At 42.8% G+C, this 26,424-nt stretch overlaps 1 protein-coding gene across 1 annotated transcript; it reads left to right on the plus strand.

The window, feature by feature from the left end:
* Nucleotides 1–987: 987 nt before the first annotated feature.
* LOC111970381 (F-box only protein 42) lies at nucleotides 988–25,245 on the plus strand. Its single transcript, XM_023997086.2, has 10 exons — nucleotides 988–1,133; nucleotides 1,796–2,077; nucleotides 11,204–11,320; nucleotides 13,749–13,883; nucleotides 15,514–15,667; nucleotides 20,942–21,052; nucleotides 21,344–21,440; nucleotides 23,083–23,139; nucleotides 23,260–23,376; nucleotides 23,506–25,245. The coding sequence occupies exons 1-10, from the start codon at nucleotides 1,076–1,078 to the stop codon at nucleotides 24,517–24,519; spliced, it is 2,142 nt and encodes a 713-aa protein (XP_023852854.1). The 5' UTR covers nucleotides 988–1,075; the 3' UTR covers nucleotides 24,520–25,245.
* The last annotated feature ends 1,179 nt before the right edge of the window (nucleotides 25,246–26,424 follow it).

The following is a 26,424-nucleotide window of genomic DNA, read 5'->3' on the forward strand; positions in this document are numbered from 1 at the left end:
TACAGTTAACAGTGACCTCTACTGCATGGACATTGTACATGTACATCGGGAACGCGCATTGATTCCTGACCTAAAACTGTACTCCTCCAGAAATAACATGTTTGAAGATTTACTGATTTGAATATAGGAGGAGGACCTATGTGTTGTACAGRTTATTATATGTTTAAATATCCATTCTCTCCATATGACTTCGTTTGTCCCAACTTTGTTATTGTAAGTGACCTTTAATTTAGGTATGGCAACTTGGTTTAAACTTCATCCAGGTGCAGAAATAGATGGTCTGTTCATTTCTGTGTAAAAATAAAATAAAATGTTATTTATTGGTCGCGTACACATATTTTGCATATGATATCGCAGGTGCAGCGAAATGCTTATGTTTCTAGCTCCAACAGTGCAGTAATACGAACAATACAAAATTATAGACACAACTCCCAAAATGTAAACAAATGAATTAAGAAAAACCTAAATGAGCAAAGTCAGAGTCCGGAAGATAAATGTATTTGTATCAAATCAAATCAAACTTTATTTGTCACATGYGCCGAATACAACAAGTGTAGACTTTACCGTGAAATGCTTACTTACAAGCCCTTAACCAACAGTGCAGTTCAAGAAGAAGAAAATATTTACCAATTAGACTAAAATAAAAAGTAGCACAATAASAATAACAGGGGGCACCGGTACCGAGTCAGTGTGCGGGGGTACAGGCAGTTGAGGTAATCTGTACATGTAGGTGTACATGTAGGTGGGGGCGAAGTGACTATGAAGTACAAACAAACAGTGAGTAGCAGCAGTGTACAAAAGGGAGGGTGATGTAGATGATCAAATTGGTATCAATGCAATAATATAAAATGTGGGTAATTTCTTGATTTGATAGTAATTTGATTCAATATGTTGTGTTTGTTTGTCATGGTACAGTATTGTAGTCCAATAGACCTAGCTATACCGATTATTACCAATCCACTTCATTTCTCTGGTTCTTGACCATGACGATTTACGTGCGCGCTCCCGCGTTGCAGATGATGAAGATGGCGAATGCTTGGAGTATGGCGATTTACTGCAGAAGCTGATAAAGTGAATGAGAAAAGATAATTCACAAGATAGAAAACCAACTAAAGAATACGTGCAGAATTACGGTGAATATCAAAGCTGTTGGGGTTATGATTGGAAGGGAAATATGGCCCCTGAAAACCTGACAGAAATAGAGCAGAAACCAAACAAACCACTAACGTCAGTAGTTTCTTACTGCACCCTAGCTGGCTAACTTAACGCTTTAGCTAGCTACTTTAGCTATACCTACTAGCTAGCAAGCTATCTCTAACGTTATATTCCACAGATACACTGGCAATTTTCATTACAGTTTTCCACGGATTGGTAGCAAAATATAAATTATTTGACACAGTGTTAACTAATTTGATGCCCTACCATAGATGGAAATTCTAATTAGTGAGGGCGGGCCAGAAAGGATGCGTTCATCGGTGGCTGTTAATGCTACTAGTAGCTAGCTAACGGTATTGTGSCAATTAGCTAACCACTTTGCTTAGTTATCCAGCTAGCTAGCTACATTAATTAAGCAGGTTGCTTAACATCGGGAGTCTGTGTATTGGTTCCAACCAATACACATACTCCCTGTCCCAAAGCTAGTAAGCTAAATTAGCTACAGTATGTCTATCCCAACCCTGTTGTAAATTCCCAATACTACCATGAAGCACATGTTACGTGATGGAATTGATGGAAGGTACTATTATTGTTTGTCTTTGGGCCCACCTTTTTATTGTCATCTCCCATCTATGTCCAGGCACAGAAAGAATGTCCCGCTCTTCAGACAGTGATGATGGGTAYTTTGTTGCCATGGATACAGAGGAAGATGTATCAGGGCCTGTTGGAATGGCACAGGGGGGAGATCTGAAATTGGGGACCAGCAGAGGAGAGGGGGACGTAGAAGGCTGCAATGAGGGTGAGGGGACAATGGTGGAGCTGCCGGAGGAAGTCCTAGAATACATCCTGTCCTTCCTCTCACCATACCAGGAGCACAAGACCGCTGCACTGGTGTGTAAACAGTGGTATCGCCTCATTAAAGGTATGTCTCTCTACTGAACAACAACCTCCACCACCGTTCTAAACCCAAATAGTAGTGCTGTGCAAATAACCCAAATAAAAATGTTTTGGTTATTAAACAACTAATTGACCAACGTCTATTCAAATCAAATTTTATTAGTCACATGTGCCGAATACAACAGATAGTGAAATGCTTACTTACAAGCCCCTAACCAACAATGCAGTTTTAAAAAATACGGATAAGAAATAAAAGTAACAAGTAATTAAAGGGCAGCAGTAAAATACCAAAGCGAGACTATATGCAGGGGGGTACCGGTACAGAGTCAATGTGCGGGGGCACTGGTCTGGTTAGTTGAGGTAATATGTACATGTAGGTAGAGTTATTAAAGTGACTCTGCATAGATAATTACAGAGAGTAGCAGCAGTGTTCCAGAGGGGGGCAATGCAAATAGTCTGGGTAGCCATTTGATTAGCTGTTCAGGAGTCTTATGGCTTGGGGGTAGAAGATCTTTCGAAGCCTCTTGGACCTAGATTTGGCGCTCCGGCACCGCTTGCCATGCGGTAGCAGAGAAAACAGTCTATGACTAGGGTGGCTGGAGTCTTTGACAATTCTTAGGGCCTTCCTCTGACACCGCCTGGTATAGAGGTCCTGGATGGCAGGAAGCTTGGCCCAGTGATGTACTGGGCCGTGAGCACTACCTTCTGTAGTGCCTTGCAGTTGCCATACCAGGCAGTGAWGAAACCAGTCWGGATGCTCTCGGTGGTGCAGCTGTAGAACCTTTTGAGGATCTGAAGACCCGTGCCAAATCTTTTCAGTCTCCTGAGGGGGAATAGGCTTAGTCGTGCCCTCTTCACGACTGTCTTGGTGTGCTTGGATCGTGTTAGTTTGTTGGTGATGTGGACACCAAGGAACTTGAAGCTCTCATCCTGCTCCACTACAGCCCCGTCGATGAGAATGGGGGCATGCTCGATCCTCCATTTTCACAATCATATCCTTTGTCTTGATCACGTTGAGGAAGAGGTTGTTGTCCTGGCACCACACGGCCAGGTCTCTGACCTCCTCCCTATAGGCTGTCTCGTTGTTGTCGGTGATCAGGCCTACCACTGTTGTCATCGGCAAACTTGATGGTATTGGAGTCGTGCCTGGCCGTGCAGTCATGAGTGAACAGTGAGTACAGGAGGGGACTGTGCACGCACCCCTGAGGGGCCCCTGTGTTGAGGATCAGCGTGGCGGATGAGTTGTTACCTACCCTAACCACCTGGGGGCGGCCCATCAGGAAGTCCGGGATCCATTTGCAGAGGGAGGTGTTTAGTCCCAGGGTCCTTAGCTTATTGATGAGCTTTGAGGTCCTATGGTGTTGAACGCTGAGCTGTAGTCAATGAATAGCATTCTCACATAGGTGTTCCTTTTGTCCATGTGGGAAAGGGCAGTGTGAAGTGCAATAGAGATTGCATCACCTGTGGATCTGTAGGGGCGGTATGCAAATTGGATTGGATCTAGGGTTTCTGGGATAATGGTGTTGATGTGAGCCATAACCAGTCTTTCAAAGCACTTCATGGCTACAGACGTGAGTGCTACGGATCTGTAGTCATTTAGGCAGGTTACCTTAGTGTTCTTGGGCACAGGCACTATGGTGGTCTGCTTCTAACATGTTGGTATTACAGACCCGGAGAGGTTGAAAATGTCAGTGAAGACACTTGCCAGTTGGTCAGCGCATGCTCGCAGTACACGTCCTGGTAATCCGTCTGGGCCCGCGGCCTTGTGAATGTTGACCGGTTTAAAGGTCTTACTCACATCGGCTGTGGAGAGCATGATCACACATTCTTCCGGAACAGCTGTTGCTCTCTTGCATGTTTCAGTGTTATTTGCCTTGAAGTGAGCATGGAAGTAGTTTAGCTCGTCTGGTAGACTCGTATCACTGGGCAGTTCTCGGCTGTGTTTCCTTTTGTAGTCTGTAATGGTTTGCAAGCCCTGCCACATCCGACGAGCGTCCGAGCCGGTGTAGTACGATTCGATCTTAGTCCTGTATTGAAGCTATACCTGTTTGATGGTTCGTCGGAGGGCATAGCGGGATTTCTTATAACTTTCGGGTTAGAGTCCCGCTCCTTGAAAGCGGCAGCTCTAGCCTTTAGCTCAGTGCGTATGTAGCCTGTAATCCATGGCTTCTGGTTGGGGTATGTACGTACGGTCACTGTGGGGACGACGTCAACGAAGCACTTATTAATGAAGCCAATGACTAATGTGGTGTACTCCTCCTCAATGCCATCGGAGGAATCCCGGAAAGTAGTATATCATTCGCATCGGGCTCGTCAGACTTGTTAAAGGAAAAAAAAGATTCTGCCAGTCTGTGGTGAGTAATCGCAGTCCTGATGTCTAGAAGTTATTTTCGGACATAATAGATGGTAGCGGTAACATTATGTACAAAATAAGTAAAAACATTTTTTTTTATAAACAAACAAAAAAACATGATCGGTTGGGGACACGTAAAACGTCACCCTTCTCCGGCGCCATTGTTACTCTCAAATACAACTCAAATACTTGAATTGCATTTATAAAAAAATTGTGAGCCCAATGAGCTGTTTCTCTAGAGAGAAATCAAATAATTTATGAGAGAATCAAGTCGAGAACTATGTGGGATGCTGGTGTCCCGAGTGGCAGCGGTCTAAGGCTCTGCATCGCATTGCTGAGGCGCCATTACAACCTGAGGTTCAATACCAGGCTGTGCCACAGCCGTCCGTGATCGGGAGCCCCATAGGGCTGTGCACAATTGCCCCAGCGCTGTCCAGGTTAGTGGGGGGTTTGGCTGGGGGCCTTTCCTTGGCTCATCGCGCACTAGCTACTCATTGTGGCTGGTCGGGTGCCTGCAAGCTGACTTCGGTTGTTGGTCAAATGTTGTTTCCTCCAATATATTGGTGTGGCTGGCATCTGGGTTAAGCGAGCAGTGTGTTTAAAAGAAGCAGCGTGGCTTGGCGGGTCATGTTTCGGAGGACGCTTGTCTCAACATTCGCCTCTCCTGACCCCGTTGGGGAGTTGCAGTGATGAGGCAAGATCGTAACTACCAATTGGATATCATGAAATTGGGGATAAAAATGGGATAAAAAAAGAAATATACTTAACAAAAATATAAACGCAACRTGCATACATACAGTTCATATAATGAAATATGCCAATTGAAATAAATTCATTAGACCCTAATCTATGTATTTCACATGGCTTGGAATACAGAAATGCATCTATTGGTCACAGATACCTTAAAAAATGGTAAGGGTGTGGATCAGAAAACCAGTCTGTATCTGGTGTGTGACCACCATTTGCCTCATGCAGCGTGACACATCTCCTTTGCGTAGAATTGATCGGGCTGTTCGAATATCCCACGCCTCTTCAATGGTTGCGAAGTTGCTGGATATTGGCGGGAATGGGAACATGCTGCCGTTTCCATCGATCCAGAGCATCCCAAACTTGCTCAATGGGTGACATGCAGGCCATGGAAGAACTGGGACATTTTCAGCTTCCAGGAATTGTGTACAGATCCTTGGAACATGGGGCAGATCCTTGGAACAGATCCTTGGAACATGCATTATCACGCTGAAACACGAGGTGATGACGGCAGATGAATGGCACAACAATGGGCCTCAGGATCTCGTCACGGTATCTCTGTGCATTCTTATTGCCATCGATAAAATGCAATTGTGTTCATTGTCCATATCTTATGCCTGTGTAACAGTATAGCTTCCGTCCTTCTCCTCGCCCCTACCTGGGCTCGAACCAGGGACCCTCTGCACACATCTACAACTGCCGCCCACAAAGCATCGTTGCCCATCGCTCCACAAAAGCCGCGGCCCTTGCAGAGCAAGTGGAACAACTACTTCAAGGTCTCAAAGCGAGTGACGTCACCGATTGAAACGCTATTAGCGCGCAACCCGCTAGCTAGCTAGCCATTTCACATTGGTTACACCTGCCCATATCATAACCCCACCGGCACCATGGGGCACTCTGTTCACAACGTTGACATTAGCAAACCGTTCGCCCACATGACGCTATACATGTGGTCTGTGGTTGTGTGGTTGGTTGGATGTAYTGTCAAATTCTCTAAAGCGACATTGGAAGCAGTTTATGGTAGAGAAATTAACAACAAATGTTCTGTTAACAGCTCTGGTGGACATTCCTGCAGTTTGCTTGCCGATTGCACACTCTCCCAAAACTTCAGACCTCTGTGGCATTGTGTTGTGTGACAACTGCACATTTTAGTGGCCTTTTTGTCCCCAGCACAAGGTGCACCAGTGTAATGATCATGATCACTTTACATATTGCGTTTATATTTTTGTTCAGTGTATGTGGGATGCTGGACTGAAAGGAGTTGTAGTTGTCATTAAGCAAATATTCAACCTAGTTCAGCACAGAAACGTGGTAATGAAATACATTAACCATAATCCATTGCGCTTGTTTTTTCTGGCTCAGACAGAGATGGATACACTTTTATGCCTGCTACATTAGGTTAGATATTTTGTTGTTACAAAGTGGGATTAAAATTGATTGTCATTTATTTTGTCAACGATCTACAGAAAATACTCTTTCAAAGTGGAAGAAAAATTATAATATTTGTAAAAATGAATAAATAAATACTATCTTCATTAGAATTAGTATTCAACCACCTGAGTCAATACATGTATTAATCACATTTGGAGGTGATTACAGCTATGAGTCTTTTGGGTAAGTCTAAGAGCTTTTCACACCTGGATTGTGCATGATTTGCCTGTTATTTTTTCAAAATTCTCCAAGCTCTGTCAAATTGGTTGTTGATCATTGCTAGACAACCATTTTAAGGTCTTGCCATAGATTTTCAAGCAGATTTAAGTCAAAACTGTAACTCGGCCACTCAGGAACATCTCTCCGTCTTCTTGGTAAGCAACTCCAGTGTAGATTTGGCCTTGTCTTGGGTTATTGTCTTTCTGAAAGGTGAATTCAGCTTTCAACAGAAACATGGCTGAGATGCAAAGGAAATTCAAGAAAAGTGGGTACAAAAATGGTCAGATCAATACTGGCATTGAGGGAAAAAAAGACATAGTATTTGAAAGAGATCGTCTCGCAAAAAGAAGCGTTCTTGCGTTCTTACTACGCGCTATTCAAAATACTCTGAACAAATTAAGGGAATCGTTCACAAACATTGGCACATTCTAAGATCCGATGACAGTATTGGTAATGTGTTTTTTCGGACCCTCCCTTGGTCGTATTCTCTTGGAGCAGAAATCTGAGATCAAGTGGTAAACTCTGATTTACCACCCCAGACAGAATACCCCCGCATGACATCTCCTTGTGCCCCTTCCGGATGGAAACTACAAGTGTAATGGCTGCACTCAATGCAATGGAACTTACAAATGTAGATCATTAAAACACCCCCAAACAGGGAAACAGATCAATCAAAGGTGTTGTCACGTGCTCAACTAAGGTAGTTATTTATCTTAAAAAATKATGTGGGCAAAACAAAGTGCGAACTAAAAGTAATAATCTCTGAGCATCGTAGCACCATTAGGTGCAAAAACACGACGTATCCAATTGYGGCACACTTTTTGGAAGCAAACTACTCTATTTTGGCCCTTCGCTATTTTGGCATCGAACACTGCACCCTCCTTAGGAGAGGGGGTGACCTTGACAATAGATTGTTAAAACAAGAGGCCATCTGAATCTTTAATTTAAAGATCCTTGCTTCCTTCGGTTTCAACGGAAAGTTTGATCTGAAGCCATTCTTGTGATTTATGTTTTTGCTATCCATTGTAAATGTTTGTAGGTCAATGTGGCCAAATGGTAACTCTGATCGTATGTAATCCATTCATGCTTTATTATATGTTCTATTTATATCTGAAAATTGACCAATGAAATCAAGCCACAGCCGGCCATGATTAGACACCCATGTGTGTCCTTTCAAACTCTATATAAACTAGTGACCCGCAGTGTTTGTCATTATTGCCTGATGAAAGCAGCTTGGCTGTCGAAACGTTATTAAATTATTGCATCTGAGCTCCTAGTGTGCGGCTCTTCTTTTTCAAGTGTTCTACTCTGCTAGCCAGCACCTCACCTAACCTGGTGTGCATTTCTTCTGTCACCGGAAAGCAGGCTGAATCAGGTTTTCCTCTAGGATTTTGCATGTGTTTAGCGATTACAAGCATACCCATAACCAGGGCTTGCGACTAACTTTTTTCATCACCGTTCCGAAGTGCAATTTCAACTAAACCAAACTGAACYTGAACCGTCCCAAAATGTAAATGCTTATTTTATTTTTTGATATGCATCCATGGGTCAAGGTAATTTACAGTGCTTTTAAAGTAATTTGTGTATTTCTGAGAAAGTCTATATTATATAAACTTAATTTGTTAATGAAAACAGACACATTATTAATAATTTGGATTTATTAATTGAACATGCTAACCAAATGTATACAATAATATATCTAAGAGAACAATGTTATTGTGAAATGGTTACTGAATACACTTAAGTTAGASACATTACATTCCACCACCAGCTGTCCCATTAAACCACATTACACAACAATAAAGAACGTGTGTTCCCCAGCCTTCACTTTCTCTGCTTCACCCTCCCTCTTCAGGTACTGAAGAATGGTYGCCTTTACCTTTTTGAGCACCACCACTTGCTAACGGCCAGGGCCTAAAATGTACTTTCTGGTACATCAGCCACTGTGGCAGGTAGATTTCAAAATCTACCAGTCACTCAGATTTCAAACCAGACCAAATAATTTTTGGGCTAAAATTGCAATAACAAAACACAAAAAAACAGATGAGCGTGCTTTGTAATGTCTCTAAAACAATAAATGTATTACTAGTAAGGAGTAATGTGGAATTGTTTAAGTAAATGTTTTGTGACCTGAGACTTTTAACCAAAATATCAGATGAGACAAAAATGTTCACCTGCCTCTTTAAGGGCGGGAGGTTACCGTGGTAATGCGACTCAAGTCATGTTTGTGCCTGTAGATTGGGAGTCTGACAAGTATCCACATTGCTTCTCTTCCTCAGCAGTTCAAACTCAAATATTGAAAAACAACCTAGCTTGTGAACAAAACAGTGTAAATAGCCAAGGAACACAAGGACAAAGTCTCTCTTCAGTAGACTTCCATTTCAAGTTAAACAAACTTTTATGCCTGTGTGGAACGCTTCTAAAAATGAATATGTAACTCAGCTCTTCACGTGCACACACTCAGACCCCAGTCAAGCAGTGTTGCAGCACGAGGCAGAAATACTTTGCACATTTTACAGTGTGCATTCGGTTCAGGTCAGGGAGATATAACCATATTCTGTAGAATACTATAGTAGCAAGCCATAGCCTATAGACAATGCAAAGGCTGCAGCATCTGTGTTTGGGGTAATTCAAAAATCATGTTGAACACTATTTTTGCAAACAGTGAGTCCATGCAATTTATGTGACTTGTTAAGCAAATGTTTATGACTGAACGTATTTAGGCTTGCCGTAACAAAGGGGTTGAATACTTATTGACTCAAGACATTTCAGCTTTTCATTTTTTATTAATTTGTTTTAAAAAATCCCWAAAAATAATTCCACTGACATTATGAAGTATTGTGTTTGTGTGTGTGTGAAGGCCAGTAACAAAAAAATCTCTATTTAATCTATTTTAAATTCCGGCTGTAACAAAGTGGAGAAAGTAAACAGGTGTCAACACTTTCTGAAGGCTTTGTACACACAGACCACATAGACTGCATGAGAGAGGAATGTACACCACAACGGTGAGAGAGGGATAGAGACAGTTCGTGAAATTATGCCTTATCTACTTTGGAGAACTAGTCAAATGATTTTGTCAAGACAGCTCTGCAGCATACTTAGGCAGGCTAAGCTAGCTAAATATGATGACTAATGACAGTACAGTATGGAGAGCACACAGAGGATACACGTTGTCTGGCTGGCTTGGCTGCTACTGCTGAGCAAGATAAGTTGTCTGGCTGGCTGGCTGCTACTGCCTGTGCAGAGATAACGTTGTCTGGCTGGCTGCTACTGCCTGTGCAGAGATAACGTTGTCTGGCTGTGGCTGGCTGCTACTGCCTGAGCAAGAGATAACGTTGTCTGGCTGGCTGCTACTGCCTGAGCAGAGATAACGTTGTCTGGCTGGCTGGCTGCTACTGCCTGTGCAGAGATAACGTTGTCTGGCTGGCTGCTACTGCCTGTGCAGAGATAACGTTGTCTGGCTGGCTGGCTGGCTGCTACTGCCTGAGCAGAGATACGTTGTCTGGCTGGCTGCTACTGCCTGAGCAGAGATAACTTGTCTGGCTGGCTGCTACTGCCTGAGCAGAGATAACGTGTTCTGGCTGGCTGCTACTGCCTGAGCAGAGATAACGTTGTTTGCTGGCTGGCTGGCTGGCTGCTACTGCCTGAGCAGAGATAACGTTGTCTGGCTGGCTGCTACTTCCTGAGCAGAGATAACTGTTGTCTGGCTGGCCGCTACTGCCTGAGCAGAGATAACGTTGTCTGGCTCGGCTGCTACTTCCTGAGCAGAGATAACGTTGTCTGGCTGGCTGGCTGCTACTGCCTGAGCAGAATGAGTAATGAATAAGGAATAAAAAATATTAGAGTCATCAAATAAAACTAAGTAATATACACAACTCAATATTTTATTATTTCATAGTATTTCCTTTTTTTTCAATCATGTCTACCCAATGTGGACCTGACGGAGACAATATAATATTTTCAATGTTTTGGCAATTGAATGTTTACAATTTTTTTGGCTTATTTAATAATGAATTTAATGTCAAATAATACATAGTGAAATCGAAAACGTGCTTATTTTGTAATAATTGAACTGAAACCCAACCGACCTCTAAAGCACTAATCGCTCAGCATACCAAGAAGGCAACAGCATGCCATTATGCTGCATTTTGAGACACCCAAGTGGAAACCCAAACTACCACTCAGCTGTTTGACTGAAGTGGTTTCTTTTTTACAATGGGTCAAGTAATGTTTTCCCATTTTCAGATGGGACACTTGAGTCAACCATGACAATAAGTGACTTATTATTAAAAAACAGTTAAGATAATGACGTGTTACTTATTATGTTGCTTTTATTGTGGCTGTGACTCACATAAAACCATAGTAGTCACTCACCTCATCTCCAATCTCTTTCTCCCCCAGGTGTTGCATATCAGTGTTACCATGGTTTTCTGCGGGGCCGTCCAGGAGGCAATATTCAGTGGGAGAGTCGTACATACCCATATCCTGGAACACCCATCACGCAACGCTTCTCACACAGTCAGTATACAACATATACCACCGCTTTGTTGAATTGAGTTGATTGGCCATGGTATAAGCTGGATAATCAACTCCAGGCTGTGCAGTCCTAAGTATTATCTTTWAAAAAGTAATGCCATACACAATTTAAATTGAAAGTATTAGGGATAGGGCATTGAAGGTGTAAGTCAGTTGAATAGCCCCATCTTGCAGGGGTTGGATTTGAAAAAGGTTATTTACGGGGGCCAGATATTTTCTACATGGGATTACTCTATCCTAAAACCGGTACAAAAAACAATGCACAAACACAATTCTAATCTTATGAAGCTCTTTTATTAAAATGAAATGTTGCTAAAAGTTCATTTTAAGTGCTTTTAAGATTAGCCTAATTCAATGCATCAAATTGTTTAATTACATACTTAGCTTCATCTTTAGTTTTTATTTACACATAGGAGACCTTTGTGCATGGCATATCTCAGTTGACTAGTATCATATTCTGTTTTATTTTCGATTTCTTTATCATTTTGTTATTTATTTAAATATTTTTTTACCCATAGAAACCTTTTATGCATGGTATATCTCAGTTGACTAGCTTTTGCGGAGAAGTCTCTCTCCCCCACATCTGTAGAGAACGTGGGGGAGAGAGTTGGTTGTGCAATAAGCATAGAACACTATTTTATATAAGGAATTGGCAACTCGTTCTCATTCTGAGAAATAAGGTAGGCTTACACTTGATTTCAACATCTGAACAAAGTGGACAGGCTAGCATGCTGTTCAAACAGTTGGAGACAGAAGGGTGTGTTCACAACAATTCAACTGTTCAACCTTGTTAGCTAGGAAATAGATCCAAGTTGGCTAAACTTGAAATATAAAGATTAGCTGGCTACTCACTAGCACGTGAGATTGTTTGAGACCTTGTGTTCATTTTATATAATGTCTGCTACAAGAAGTTAGTCATTATTAGTGAATGTGCATTATTCGTGTTTCTTTTTAAATTTGTAACAAAAAGGGCATTTTCATAGACATACTTGAAAGCCAGATAAGTGATTATTGCAAAAAAAGCAGGGTAAACTATTTTGTTAAAATAATTGTATTATTAGTGGGGTTTATACACTGAGTGTACAACACATTAAGAACACCTTCCTTTCCCCCTCAGAACAGCCTCAATTCGTCGGCGCATGGACTCTACAAGGTGTCGAAAGCATTCCACAGGGATGCTGGCCCATGTTGACTGCAATGCTTGCCACAGTTGTCAAGTTGGCTGGATGTCCTTTAGGTGGTGGCACATTCTTGATACACAAGGGAAACTGTTGAGCGTGAAAAACCCAGCAGTGTTGCAGTTCTTGACACAGACCGGTGTGCCTGGCCCCTACTACCATACCTGTTCAAAGGCACACTTCAATCTTGTGTCTTGTCCATTCACCCGCTGAATGGCACACGTTTTGTACACTGTGTATTTAGCCTAATTTCACAAGCACGGAATTCATTTGATTATTGCTGACTGTTTGAAATGCAGTGTATTTGACCTGTATTTGTACATCAAAGATTTAGAGAAAACATTTTAAAAAATCGATGTATATTGTGAATCACCCATAAGCTTGAAAAAAATCCTGATGATTTTCAGGCCATATCGCCCAGCTCTAACTGATGGTGACTGAATATAGTTGCGCAGTGTAGCGAAATAGAGCCTTTTGTTTGGGCKCAATTCAGAGGAGAAAATGTATTTTGAAAATAAGTCTGTTTTTCAATCATGTCAATAACTGTTTTATCCCTCCCCTGTAGTCCCAAATTAAGTCCATTCAGTTGATTGAAGATCACTGAAAAACATCTGATACGAACTCATCAAGCATTTTTGTTAGATATGTGTTAGTTGCTTTTCTCCGCCACAAGAAAGCTATGTCCTCCCTAAGCTCACAGGCTGTTCTCTTGAGAGTATTATTACCCTTAGCCACCGAACGTCATTATGTAAAAGTAGATCAGGATGCTCAGCAGACTACGAAGCAAGCGATGTTGCAGTCTAAATTCATGATCGCCATAACTGAGTCCATGGTCTTTTTCACTCACAGCTGAGTTAAGTACAAAGCACGCTCTGGTGTATTGGGCAGTGTAGTGATCTCATCTGTGGTGAAAGAGCCGACAGGCGGGCAGACCCTTGTACCCCTGTTTGCAGCTCTAATTGGCTGTAACTGGTATGTTGGGTGATATTGATTGACAGCAATCAAGGGGTGGGACTACAGGAATACAGATTCTCCCATTGGAGAATATTGAACGAATGCTCCTTTTGGCACTAAACACCGGATTTTTACGAGATTAAAACAAAAACAAAAAATTAAATGAATGTTCATAATTGATCCAAGGGCTATTCTAAATTGATTAACAGGCAGGATCTGGCCCACGGACGCCAGTTTGTAARTCATTATGACTCAAACCATGTATGTGTGTGTTGCAGGTGCATGCTACTACGACTCCAACCAGTCCATGTATGTGTTTGGGGGCTGTACTCAAAGTAGCTGCAACGCTGCCTTCAACGACCTGTGGAGACTTGACCTCAACAGCAAGGAGTGGATCCGCCCTTTAGCCTCGGGTAAGAAATCAGCTCTTGGGGTGGATACTGCCTACTTGTAACAAGGAAAGTGAAAATAACGTTCGTTGATGGTTCGGTAATTTTTTTATATATTTTTTTATTGTTTTAGTAATTTTTTTACTCCGCTTGCAGATGTAGTTTGTCATGTTTAAATCGACTTCCAACCTTTGTATGCATGACATAGAAGTATGTACAGTCCATTTGGAAATTACTCAGACCCCCTTTTCCACATTTTGTTACATTACAACCTTGTTCTAAAATGAATTAAATAAATAAAAATCCTCATCGATCTACACACTACCCCATAGTGACAAAGCCAAAACAGGTTTTTAGAAATGTTTGCAAATTTATAATACGTAAAAACAGATACCTTTACATAAGTATTCAGACCCTTTGCTATGAGATGCATCCAGTTTCCATGAATCATCCTTSAGATGTTTCTACAACTTGAGTGGAGTCCACCTGTGGTAAATTCAATTGATTGGACATGTCTATTTTAGGTCCCACAGTTGACAGTGCATGTCAGAGCAAAAACCAAGCCATGAAGTCGAAGGAATTGTCTGTAGAGCGCCGAGACAGGATTGTGTTGAAGCACAGATCTGGGGAAGGGTACCAAAACATTTCTGCAGCATTGAAGGTCCCCAAGAACACAGTGGCCAAGAACCACCCGATTGTCACTCTTGACAGAGCTCCAGAGTTCCTCTGTGGAGATGGGAGAACCTTCCAGAAGGACAACCTTTTCTGCAGCACTCCACCAATCAGGCCTTTATGGTAGAGTGGCCAGACGGAAGCCACTCCTCAGTAAAAGGCACATGACAGCCCRCTTGGAGTTTGCCAAAAGGCACCTAAAGGACTCTCAGCCCATGTGAAACAAGATTCTCTGGTCTGATGAATCCAAGATTGAACTATTTGGCCTGAATGCCAAGCGTCACGTCTGGAGGAAACCTGGCACCATCCCTACGTTGAAGCATGATGGTGGCAGCATCATGCTGTGGGGATGTTTTCAGCGCCAGGGACTGAGAAATTAGTCAGGCTCGAGGGAAAGGTGAACGGMGCAAAGCACAGAGATCCTTGATGAAACCCTGCTCCAGAGCGACGGTTCACTTTCCAACTGCATACAGCCAAGACAACGCAGAAGTGGCTTTGGGACAAGTGTCTGAATGTCCTTGAGTGGCCCGGACTTGAAACCAATCTAACATCTCTAGAGAGACCTGAAAATAGCTGTGCAGCGATGCTCYCCATCCAACCTGACAGAGCTTGAGAAGATCTACAAAGAAGAATGGGATAATCTCCCCAAATACAGGTCTGTCTAGCTTGTAGCGTCATACCCAAGAAGACTGGAGACTGTAATCGCTGCCAAAGGTGCTTCAACAAAGTACTGAGTTTAGAGTCTGAATACTTTTCATTTAGAATACATTTGCAAAAATTTCGAAAAACCTGTTTTTGCTTTGTCATTATGGGGTATTGTGTGTGTGTAGATGAGTATTGTGTGTAGATTAGGGGGAAAAAACAATGTAATCAATTTTAGAATAAGGCTGTAACGTAACAAAATGTGGAACAAGTCAAGGGGTCTGAATACTGTCCGAATGCACTGTATGAAGGCTTATTCTTACTCCTTTTGCCCACACAGGCTCCTATCCGTCTCCTAAAGCGGGTGCTACCCTGGTGATGTACAACAATCTGCTGGTGCTTTTTGGTGGATGGACTCGACCTAGCCCATACCCACTACATCAGCCTGAGAGGTTCTTTGACGAGATCCACACATACTCCCCCTCCAAAAACTGGTAAGAGGAAGAGACCAGAAGGTTTGGAGATAGGCCTAGACCCTGTGGATGAATGAACTCCTTTAGCCATACAGTATGTGTCAACATCACATGTTGACTACTGTTCACTCTCATACAGGCTGATAGTCAGAGTGCTATTACTCATGACAATTCTTTCTGTGTAGAGACTGAAAACCCATAGCCCCACAATAGTATGGCATTGGTTGAAGCTCAACATTATGGCAAATCTCCATACCATCATATCTAAGCCAATGACACCAATGTCAATGAAAATTCGCAAATCAACTAGGAGGTACGACACACTCCCCGCCTATCGTCATGAGCTGTCCGGCTGTTACCAGATTTTTAACAGGGTTGTTAGGTATTGAGTTTTCAGAGTTCTTTTCTGTGCCCACCTAGCTCAAATTCTAGATGTCGGATTAAAACGAGACTATATTCTCCTGAAAGTGACCATTGAACTTAAAAAATATCTAAGTTTGTAGGTGCAACAGTTTTTATTAAATGTATAATTTATCCCTCTCACATGCTAACTTCTGTCCATTAGGATTCAAATGATGTGCTACCTTTTCGTAGCATTTCTGACATGCTAACATATTTTTCAGTTGAATTTCAGAGTTCTAACACCATGTCGAACAACTCTGTTGATAAGCAACAACAGTTCTGCAGCTGATGCTGCAGAACCAGGCTGCCAGTTATAAGAAGTGGATGAGAACAACCATACACTGTATGGTGTATATTCAAGCTGAGGTTAATAAAAAATGCTAGTAAACGTTACCTAGCTAATGTTAGCTTGCTTATCCAAAGTCCAGAAACTAGCCTCTCTAGCTAGCTAACACCAGTCAGCCGTAAGCTAGCTAGCTAACAAACAGGCAAAGAAGAGTTTTTACACAAATCACTTCAGTCATTAGCTAGCTAGCTAGCTACAGCTGACCTCGACACAGACGCTAGCTAACATTAGCTAGCTTAGGTCCAAATGCCAGCCCTACATTTTTCCACAAAACATAGCTACATCATTTCAAAACCAACACCCAACTTTGGGCAAATTATCACACTGCTACCTAGCTCTTGAACATTTTTCTTGGTAGGTTTTTCAGCGGTTAGCTTTGTACAGTTAGCGTAAGTGGCCGTCTTTGTCTTCAGTCTGTCTTCTGTAAACTAGCGCTGTTGCATGGAGATATGGCCGAGTGGGAACCCTAACCCTATAAAGGTGTTTAATTGAACCTTTATTTAAATTATTTCTCACTGATATGAAAGATACATTCCTTAATTTTCCAAAACCATACCACAAACGATGGAAACAACTCAAACTGAGAAAACAAATTGCTAGCCACATGTAGCTAGCTAGCCACATGTAGCTAGCTATGTTAAATCCCCAATGCACATTTCAACAGCTCTTCGCTTGTGCATTATAGTGTGCAAATGCATGCTTGCTAGCATCAGAAGAATTCACCAGTTTCGAACATCCAGAATAAATTCCAGTACGCTCCTTCTCCTGTCTTGACATTTGAATCCAAATGTGTACTGATCAACAGTGCCAAACTAACAACTCATTGTATTTACAGCTCCGATCTGGATGCTGGACTTGCCCATGTGTTGGATATTTGTCAACAACTAATGCCCCACCAAACCTGGATTATATAATTGTATAGAATGGTAGAATCTGTATAGGATGCTTTAGGCTAGAAACAAGCTGTAAAATGCACAAGAAAGATGCACAAGAATATCCCCATGGTGTACATGGGGATATATTTTAGACTCTATGGCTGAGTTATACAACCTTCAAAAGTCAATGATCTAAAACAGTTTTCTTTTACACAGAACAAAAATATAAACACAACTTGCAACAATTTCAAAGATTTTACTGAGTTACAGTTCATATAAGGAAATCAGTCAATTTAAATAAATTCATTAGGCCCTAATCTATTAATTTCACATGACTGGGAATAGAGAGATGCATCTGTTGGTCACAGATACCTTAAATAAAAAGGTAGGGGCATGGATCAGTTAAAACCAGTCAGTATCTGGTGTGACCACCATTTGCCTCATGCAGCGCAACACATATCYTTTGGATAGAGTTGATCAGGCTGTTGATAGTGGCCTGTGGTATGTTGTCCCACTCCTCTTCAATGGTTGTGCAAAGTTGCTGGATATTCTGTGGGAACTGGAACATGCTGTCGTACACGTCGATCCAGAGCAACCCAATGAGTGACATGTCAGGTGAGTATACTGGCCATGGAAGAAGTGAGACATTTTCAGCTTCCAGGAATTGTGTACAGATCCTTGCGACATGAAGTCGTGCTTTATCATGCTGAAACATGAGGTGATGGTGGCAGATTAATGGCACAACAGTGGGCCTCAGGATCTCGTCATTCAAATTGCCATTGATAAAATGCCATTGTGTTCGTTCTCTGTAGCTTATGCCTGCCCATACCATAACCCCACTGCCACCATGGGGCACTCTGTTCACAACGTTGACATTAGCAAAACGCTYGCCCACACGACGCCATAGACTGTGTCTGAAATCTGCCTGGTAAAATTGAAACCATGTATCATCTGTGAAGAGCACAATCTCCAGCGTGCCAGTGGCCATCGAAGGTGAGTATTTGCCCARTTGCAGTCAGGTCAAGACCCTGGTGAGGACGACGGGCACGCAGATGAGCTTTCCTGAGACGGTTTCTGACAGTTTGTGCAGAAATTCTAAAGTTGTGCAAACACACAACGGGTGGCTGGTCTCAGACGATCCCGCAGGTGAAGAAGCCAGATGTGGAAGGCCTGGCATGGTTACACGTGGTTGTGAGTTCGGTTGGACGTACTGCCAAATTCTCTAAAAGGACGTTGGTAGAGAAATAAAACATTMAATTCTCTGGCAACAGCTCTGGTGGACATTCCTGCAGTCAGCTTGCCAGTTGCACGCTCCCTCAAAACTGTGGCGTTGTGTGACAAAACTCCACATTTTAGAGTGGCCTTTTATTGTCCCCAGCACAAAGTGCACCTGTGTAATGATCATACTGTTTAATCTGCTTCTAGATATGTCACACTTGTCARGTGGATGGATTATCTTGGCAAAGGAGAAATGCTCACTAACAGGGATGTAAACAAATGTGTGTACTACCTTTTAGAAAAATACGCTTTTTGTGCGTATGGAACATTTCTGGGATATTTTATTTCAGCTCATGAAACATGGAACCAAGATTTTACATAATATTGCGTTTATTCTTGTTTAGTATTGTTAGGTTCTCATTTTTCAGAGTAAATAACTCATGGCCACTAGAGAAGCTTAACCAAGTTTAATTCTTCCCAAAGGGTCGTTACAGCTGTAATTCAGAAAAAACATTTCACACAAGCACTGTTATTTAACGCTGTCTCCTCCACAACCGAACAGCCATTGCATCCCTGTTGCTAGACAGAACCTTAGTGATATCTGTTCTTCCTTACTTCATCTAACCTGACCTCTACCCCAAAGTGCTCACTCCTCMCCAACTCAAGGCTGTCATGGTTATTGATACCAGACTGTCTCTTCTCCTCCCAGAGGATCCCTGATGGCTAACAATAACATATCCTGACATAATGTAAACGTTATACATTACCCTCTCTCCCTCAGTGACATTGTTAGTTTCTAAGATCTCCACCCGTCTCCCCTTATCAATGTCTGCCACATGTAATCGCTTCCCTGCACTCAACACATTCCAGGCTTAGTTGCACCCACTATCTACCTTCCTCCTATAACCCTTAACTACTGGTGTAGACCCTCAACTTTAGCCCTCCATCAGTGACATGAATAAGTAACATTTCATATTCTGGGAACCCAACAGTATACATTGTTTTCAATGGAAATTGAGTCATATTTTACTGTTACAATCAATTGAGCTATTCACCTTCTGAAAACATCAGACAATTACTTTTGACTATCCATGGTACACATACCTTCTGAAAACAGCAGACAATTACTTTTGACTATCCATGGTACACATACTACACATACTTTTAATAGATAGTTCAAAACTGATTTCAGCTGGCAACAGCCAGCAGACCAGGGTTTAAACTAGCAACCCTTGCAGTTATGCAAGCACACAACCTGTACCATTAAGGCCCAGACCTTTTGGCAGATGACACATTTAAATGTTACAATAGCACTGCCAATGACAGACATTTGGTTGCTTCAAAAAAATCTGACTTTGCACGTGGAAATGTTGTATAATGCACCTTTAACAGAAAATCACCTTCCGGTGCAAAAATCTTTTTAAGTGAGAAGTAGGTATTGGTCTGAAGCTGAAAAAGAAAGGAAATTCATGTGAGCACCACAATGCCTACTCCACTCATGCTTTACCAGGGGTTTTCAGCACCCAGCTTTGCCCTACTACACTATGTTGGTCTATTGTACTTCAAGCAATGTATATGCAGGTTGCTTAGGATTCAAACTTCTCAAACGGCCTACTTCGTACTCTTCAGAGGAATAATATACTTCATAGTGTCCTGCTGTATGTCTTTTTAGATATAGTCCTATTGTAAATGTGTATTGTAGCTTTAAATACAAATACACAACTTTAAGCTACATATTCATTTGACAGAGGTAATGAACTGACCATTGATCAGCACAACAATTAATAAAACAGGACCATATTTGCAAAACAAGTGTTTCTGAACTTATGTCAATATTACACAGGTTAGCTAACAGTTACAGAAATCCAGAATGCAGACAGGCTTTGTAGACCTCTATAAATTAGTGACTGTGTCCAACACACTTATGTTGGGCACCTACCGACCAAAAAAGTGTGTTATGAAATGTATTGCTAAAATAAAGGTTTTAGGAAATACAGACAGGCACCACTACTACCAGACAAAACAGCTCACTCAAATAAGCTTGCTTTCATATAATAATAATAAAAGCTTGAAAAGGTAGTGGAATGGGATTAGTGTGGCGTGTGTGAAGAATCCAATACTTTAACTTGTATTCAGTACAAATCACATTATTATGGAGGCACCTCCTCTAAGAGTATGAATTAGGCTGTTTGAATCCTAAGTAACCTGCATGCACAWTGTTTGAAGTACAATAGACCAACATAGCTACTGTAGTAGGTCAAAGTTGTGTGCTGGAAAATCTTGGTAGAGCATGGGTGGAATAACATTGTGGGGCTTGTGAATTTCCTTTTTCTTCAGACCAATGCCTACTTCTCACTTAATTATACTTATAGCCTTACCTAGCCATCAGTGCTTGGTCTTTTATCACTTTACCGTCATCTAGCTAAGCCCGTAAACTTCTCCATGTGCCCTCAGGTGGAACTGCATCGTGACAACCCAAGGACCCCTACCCATGGCCGGTCACTCCTCCTCCGTCATAGGGAGCGCCATGGTGGTGTTTGGAGGGTCGCTAGGAGCCCGCCAAATGTATGTCATTACTTTGAGGAGCTTTTACCTTTTTAGTTTTCTGCACATTTTACTATACTGTGCCAAACCAGACACTACAATGGAACAACCTGACACATCAGTTAAAACACTTAAAATAAATACAGTTGTGGTATAGCGAGACAATGTTCAAAGGTTGTAGTGTGAATGTCTTGAAAGTAAAGGGAAATCATGTCATTAAACTTTTTATGTTGATAGTTGTCTGTGAATCTGTCAAGGTGTGTGCTTTTGGCTCACCGTGTCCCCCTGCTCTCTCCACTGGTCCCTAATCAGGAGTAACGAGGTGTGGGTTCTGGATCTGGAGCAGTGGTCCTGGTCCAAGCCCACCATCTCCGGCCCGTCCCCACACCCACGAGGAGGCCAGTCTCAGGTCAGGATGTTTTTCCTTCACACCTTCTCCCCTCAATACCTCCATCACCCTCTACATATCTCAATTCCTGCATTTCCACCACACACCTTCCATATCCCCATCATGCAGTATTTCAGATTATTTAGTAAATACACTACTGTTCAAAAGTTTGGGGTCAGTTATAAATGTCCTTGTTTTTGAAAGAAAAGCACATTTTTGTTCTTTAAAATAACATCAAATTGATCMRAAATACAGTGTAGACATTGTTAATGTTGTAAATGACTATTGTAGCTGGAAATGGCAGTTTATTTTTTATGGAATATCTACAGAGGCCCATTATCAGCAACCATCACTCCTGAGTTCTAATGGCACATTGTGTTAGCTAATCCAACTTTATTATTTTAAAAGGCTAATTGATTATTAGAAAACCCTTTTGCAATTATGTTAACACAGCTGAAAACTGTTGTTCTGATTTAAAGAAGCTATAAAACTGGCCTTTGGACTAGTTGAGTATCTGGAGCATCAGCATTTGTGGGTTCGATTACAGGCTCAAAATGGCCAGAAACAAAGAACTTTCTTCTGAAACTCGTCAGTCTATTCTTGTTCTGGAAATTAAGGCTATTCCATGCGAGAAATTGCCAAGAAACTGAAGATCTCGTACAACGCTGTGTACTACTCTGCGCTAACTGGCTCTAACCAGAATAGAAAGAGTGGGAGGCCCCGGTGCACAACTGAGCAAGAGGACAAGTACATTAGAGTGTCTAGTTTGAGAAACAGATGACTCACAAGTCCTAAACTGGCAGCTTCATTAAATAGTACCCGCAAAACACCAGTCTCAACGTCAACTGTGAAGAGGCGACTCCGGGATGCTGGCCTTCTAGGCAGAGCTGCAAAGAAAAAGCCATATCTCAGACTGGCCAATAAAAATAAATGTTTAAAATGGGCAAAAGAACAGACACTGGACAGAGGAATTCTGGCTAGAAGGCCAGCATCCCAGAGTCGGCTCTTCACTGTTGACGTTGAGACTGGTGTTTTCTGTGAAGGAAGTAGTACACAGCATTGTACGAAATCTTCAGGGTCTTGSCAATTTCTCGCATGGAATAGCCTTCATTTCTCAGAACAAGAATAAACTGACGAGTTTCAGAAGAAAGTTTTTTGTTTCTGGCCATTTTGAGCCTGTAATCGAACCCAGAAATGCTGATACTCAACTAGTCTAAATAAGGCCACTTTTATTGCTTCTTTAATCAGAACAACAGTTTCAGCTGTGCTAACATAATTGCAAAAGGATTTTCTAATGATCAATTAGCCTTTTAAAATGATAAACTTGGATTAGCTAACACAACGTGCCATTGGAACACAGGAGTGATGGTTGCTGATAATGGGCCTTTGTATGCCTACGTAGATATTCCATTAAAAATCAGCCGTTTCCAGCTACAATAGTCATTTACAACATKAACGATGTCTACACTGTATTTTTGATCAATTTGATGTTATTTTAATGGACTAAAACTTGCTTTTCTTTCAAAAACAAGGACATTTCTAATTGACCCCAAACTTTTGAAAGGTATCTGTCTGTGCTTTTACAGGGAATACAAGTTACCTTTTTGTGGCTCGTATAGATGGTTATCCACATGTTTTAAATGTATATTCTCCTCTCTCACAGATTGTGATTGACAACGAGACTCTTCTTATTCTGGGAGGCTGTGGAGGCCCTAATGCAGTGAGAGCCTATGTTCTCTAATGAAAGGCAGCATTATTATTGTCCATGCATAAAAAGCTCTGCCCTCTTGTTTTGCTGTTTGTGACTCTGCACCTCCCTTCTCTCTCATGTCCCTGCTAGCTGCTGAAAGATGCCTGGCTCCTGCACATGGGTGCCCCACCCTGGACATGGCAGCAGCTGAGGGTGGAGAACGACGACCATGGAGCCCCAGAACTGTGGTGCCACCCTGCCTGCAGGGTATGTTGCTCTCTGTCATCTATCCACGGTCTCACTGCACTAAACACTGTTGGGATATTGTTTTGTAGGTTTACTTTCAACTCAACTTCCTTMATTGTTTTCTGTCTGTCCATCTCACGCTCTCTCCAGGTTGGACAGTGTGTAGTGGTGTTCTCCCAGGCTCCGTCTGGCCGTGCGCCACTCAGCCCCAGCCTGAACTCTCGGCCCTCCCCCATCAGTGCCTCCCCTGGCCCCCTGGGCCCAGAGCCCTCCTCGCTGCGCTCCCAGTCCCCTGTAAGGAGCGGCGCCGCCGGGGTCGTCCTGGGGGCCGTTGAGGAGGCCCCCTGTGTGAACGGCCGCTGGGGTACACTGAGACCACGTCCCTCGGCCAGAGGGGGTGCAAGAGAGGGTAGCCCCGGCTCCTCCTCTCAACAGCCATCCCCCTCCCAGGGGCCTGACAGCCCGCCTCTGCCCTCCCTCCATCCTTTACTCAACGGTTCATCCCCCTCTCCCCGGACCAGCCCTGCCCAGGATGCCTCCCCGCCCTCTCGCCCCCCTGTCTCTTCGGACTACGGCTGGGAGTCTCCCCCCTCAGCCACCCACCCCCTTTCTGAGGTACCCAGCACTAACGGCGTGCATACGCCTCCACCTGCCCCTGGCTCCCCACGCACTCCCCCGGGGGCCGTGTCCCCCGCAGCCCTGAGACGAGGCCTGGAGGCTGTCAAAAACCTGTCCTCTTCATCCTCCTCAAACCCCTTGTCCCAAGGAGCTGCTTCAGGAGGAACATCCCCCTCTTCCAGCCCGCCACAGGCTGCTGCTGCCGGGTCTGACGGACACTCCATCCCGCCTATCGCACGGCGGCTTGGCCACCACCCGCCACAGAGCCTGAACGTGGGCAAGCCCCTGTACCAGTCGCTCAATTGCAAGCCCATGCAGATGTATGTCCTGGATGTGTCCCGAGCCAAAGCAGCCGGTCTCGTCTCCTGGAGGGTTTACGGGAACGGCACCCCCGCTGCCGTCACAGGCCCCCCCGAGACCAGCCTTCACACAGTGGTCCAGGGTAGGGGCGAGCTCATCATATTCGGGGGCTTGATGGACAAGAAGCAGAACGTGAAGTACTACCCTAAAACCAATGCCTTGTACTTTGTGCGCGCTAAGAGGTAATGCAGCAATGGACAGGTTTGTGAGTGACGCCAAAGTGTTGCTAGGTAACGGACGATCAATCCATCCTAACCCATACAAGGGAAGTAAAACAAGGCCTTTTTCCTCTACCGCTGAGGATTGTGGGAAAAGAATGTGTCACACTAATTCTTGACGTTCCTCTTCCCTCTCACACTAACTTCTCTCCCTCTACCCCCCATCTTCCTATCACATAACTTTAAAGAAAATAACATTTCAGACAGTACATTTTTAATAAGACACTTGAGGATGTTGTTGCTTTAATGGTGACTGTTGGATGAATGGGCATCCTGACCTCCCAACACTGTGTGTGTGTGTGTGTGTGTGTGTGTGTGTGTGTGTGTGACGAAGGTTGGTCAAATGGCCTGAGTAGACAGCAGTTTATCCCAAAAGATGTAGACAGTTTCTTTTCCTCTTTGTTCGCCCCGCTTTGAACTTACTGAGAGAAAAGAAAATGGAACGAGCCTTGTGCTTGCTTACGAGGGCACAACAGTGGACAACTGACTACCGTGGTTTTTTTAAATCACTCTTTCAGCCTGCATTGTTTACATTGGAAACTGCGTGAATGTGTGTAATAGCATGGATGTTGGTGTGTGTGTGTGGTGTAAATGCATGTTGATTGTTGTTTAGGGGGGGGGGGGCTCGGGAGGGTGTTGCAGTGTACTGTGTAAGCATAAGAAAACAATAAAGGCCTCCATGTCTTAACTGTCAGGTTTTATTTATTGTTGATTCAGTTGACTGGATATGTATGCTAGCAGTTATTGATGCATTCCTGACTGAACTATAGTTAACTGAGGTTCCAGGTCTAAATCCTGCATTTATTGTAAGAATGAAAACCACCTCACAGCTTTTGTACATGATTGCACTCCTGCTCTTTTCACAATCTATACACCAATGATCTGGTTGTGATGACATCACCTGTGTTAAGAATAGTCATTGAAACTAGTGGTGAGAGTTTGGGGGGGTTTATCACAAATATCCTAGCGCACAGTGCTCATAAAATGATCTTGATTTTTTTTATCTTGGCACTAGATGTGTAGTTCTTCTCAGACACATTCATCAACCTTCAGTGGAGCGGCTAAGCTGATTTGTGTCCTGAAAGTATTTAGATTCTGGGCCATCACATATTTGGCAACCATCTTACAAAATAAAGGTTACAAATAAAAGAGAAAACGACAACGGTTTTGACTTGAGGTTATTGTTTGTAGGGGTGCCAGGTAGGTTGTACCTACCAGAGAAAATATTGATTTCTCCTTTTTGTTTGGGAGGGAATGAGTCCCATCTGATCCGTCAAGTCTACACCAATACAAAGACTTATGTAAAAGTCGGTATGGRCATACACTTTTCATAAACCCTTACAACATTGGAAATAACTTAAACTGGGTTCTTATGCGTTACCAAAATAAACGATCACAGAACTATGAGCTCTGGTTCCTCAAGAAAAGTCCTGTACCTCTGGCCTAAAAGAGTCCAGCCCGCTAAAGGAGTTCAGTGAACACACGTGACCTCAGTATTGCAATTGTCCTTTCATGAAGTGATGGGTGAACCCGGTCTCATTAATACAATCAGATTGCAATCAACTCTACCACACAACTATAAAGAGTGTCACATCTCTGTAGTCTTCACTACAACTTAAATCATCACGGTATACATCACGCCAAAACAAATGAAATACCACATGCAGAAAGTTGTGGTCAGTCAGACAATCCAATCCGCCAACAGATCTCCAGCTGGGAAAGGCCACAAAGAAACAGCGGAGACCAACGTAGATCAGTAGTCAAACAATAGACATAAGTAGATCCTGCGACACGGCTACAGTACACACTTTTTACTACAAACAAAATAAACTGGCTCTTAAAAATTCTTATGGCTGGGGGCAGTATTGAGTAG

This window comes from Salvelinus sp. IW2-2015, linkage group LG11 (genome assembly GCF_002910315.2).
Source record: "Salvelinus sp. IW2-2015 linkage group LG11, ASM291031v2, whole genome shotgun sequence".
Taxonomy (NCBI): domain Eukaryota; kingdom Metazoa; phylum Chordata; class Actinopteri; order Salmoniformes; family Salmonidae; genus Salvelinus; species Salvelinus sp. IW2-2015.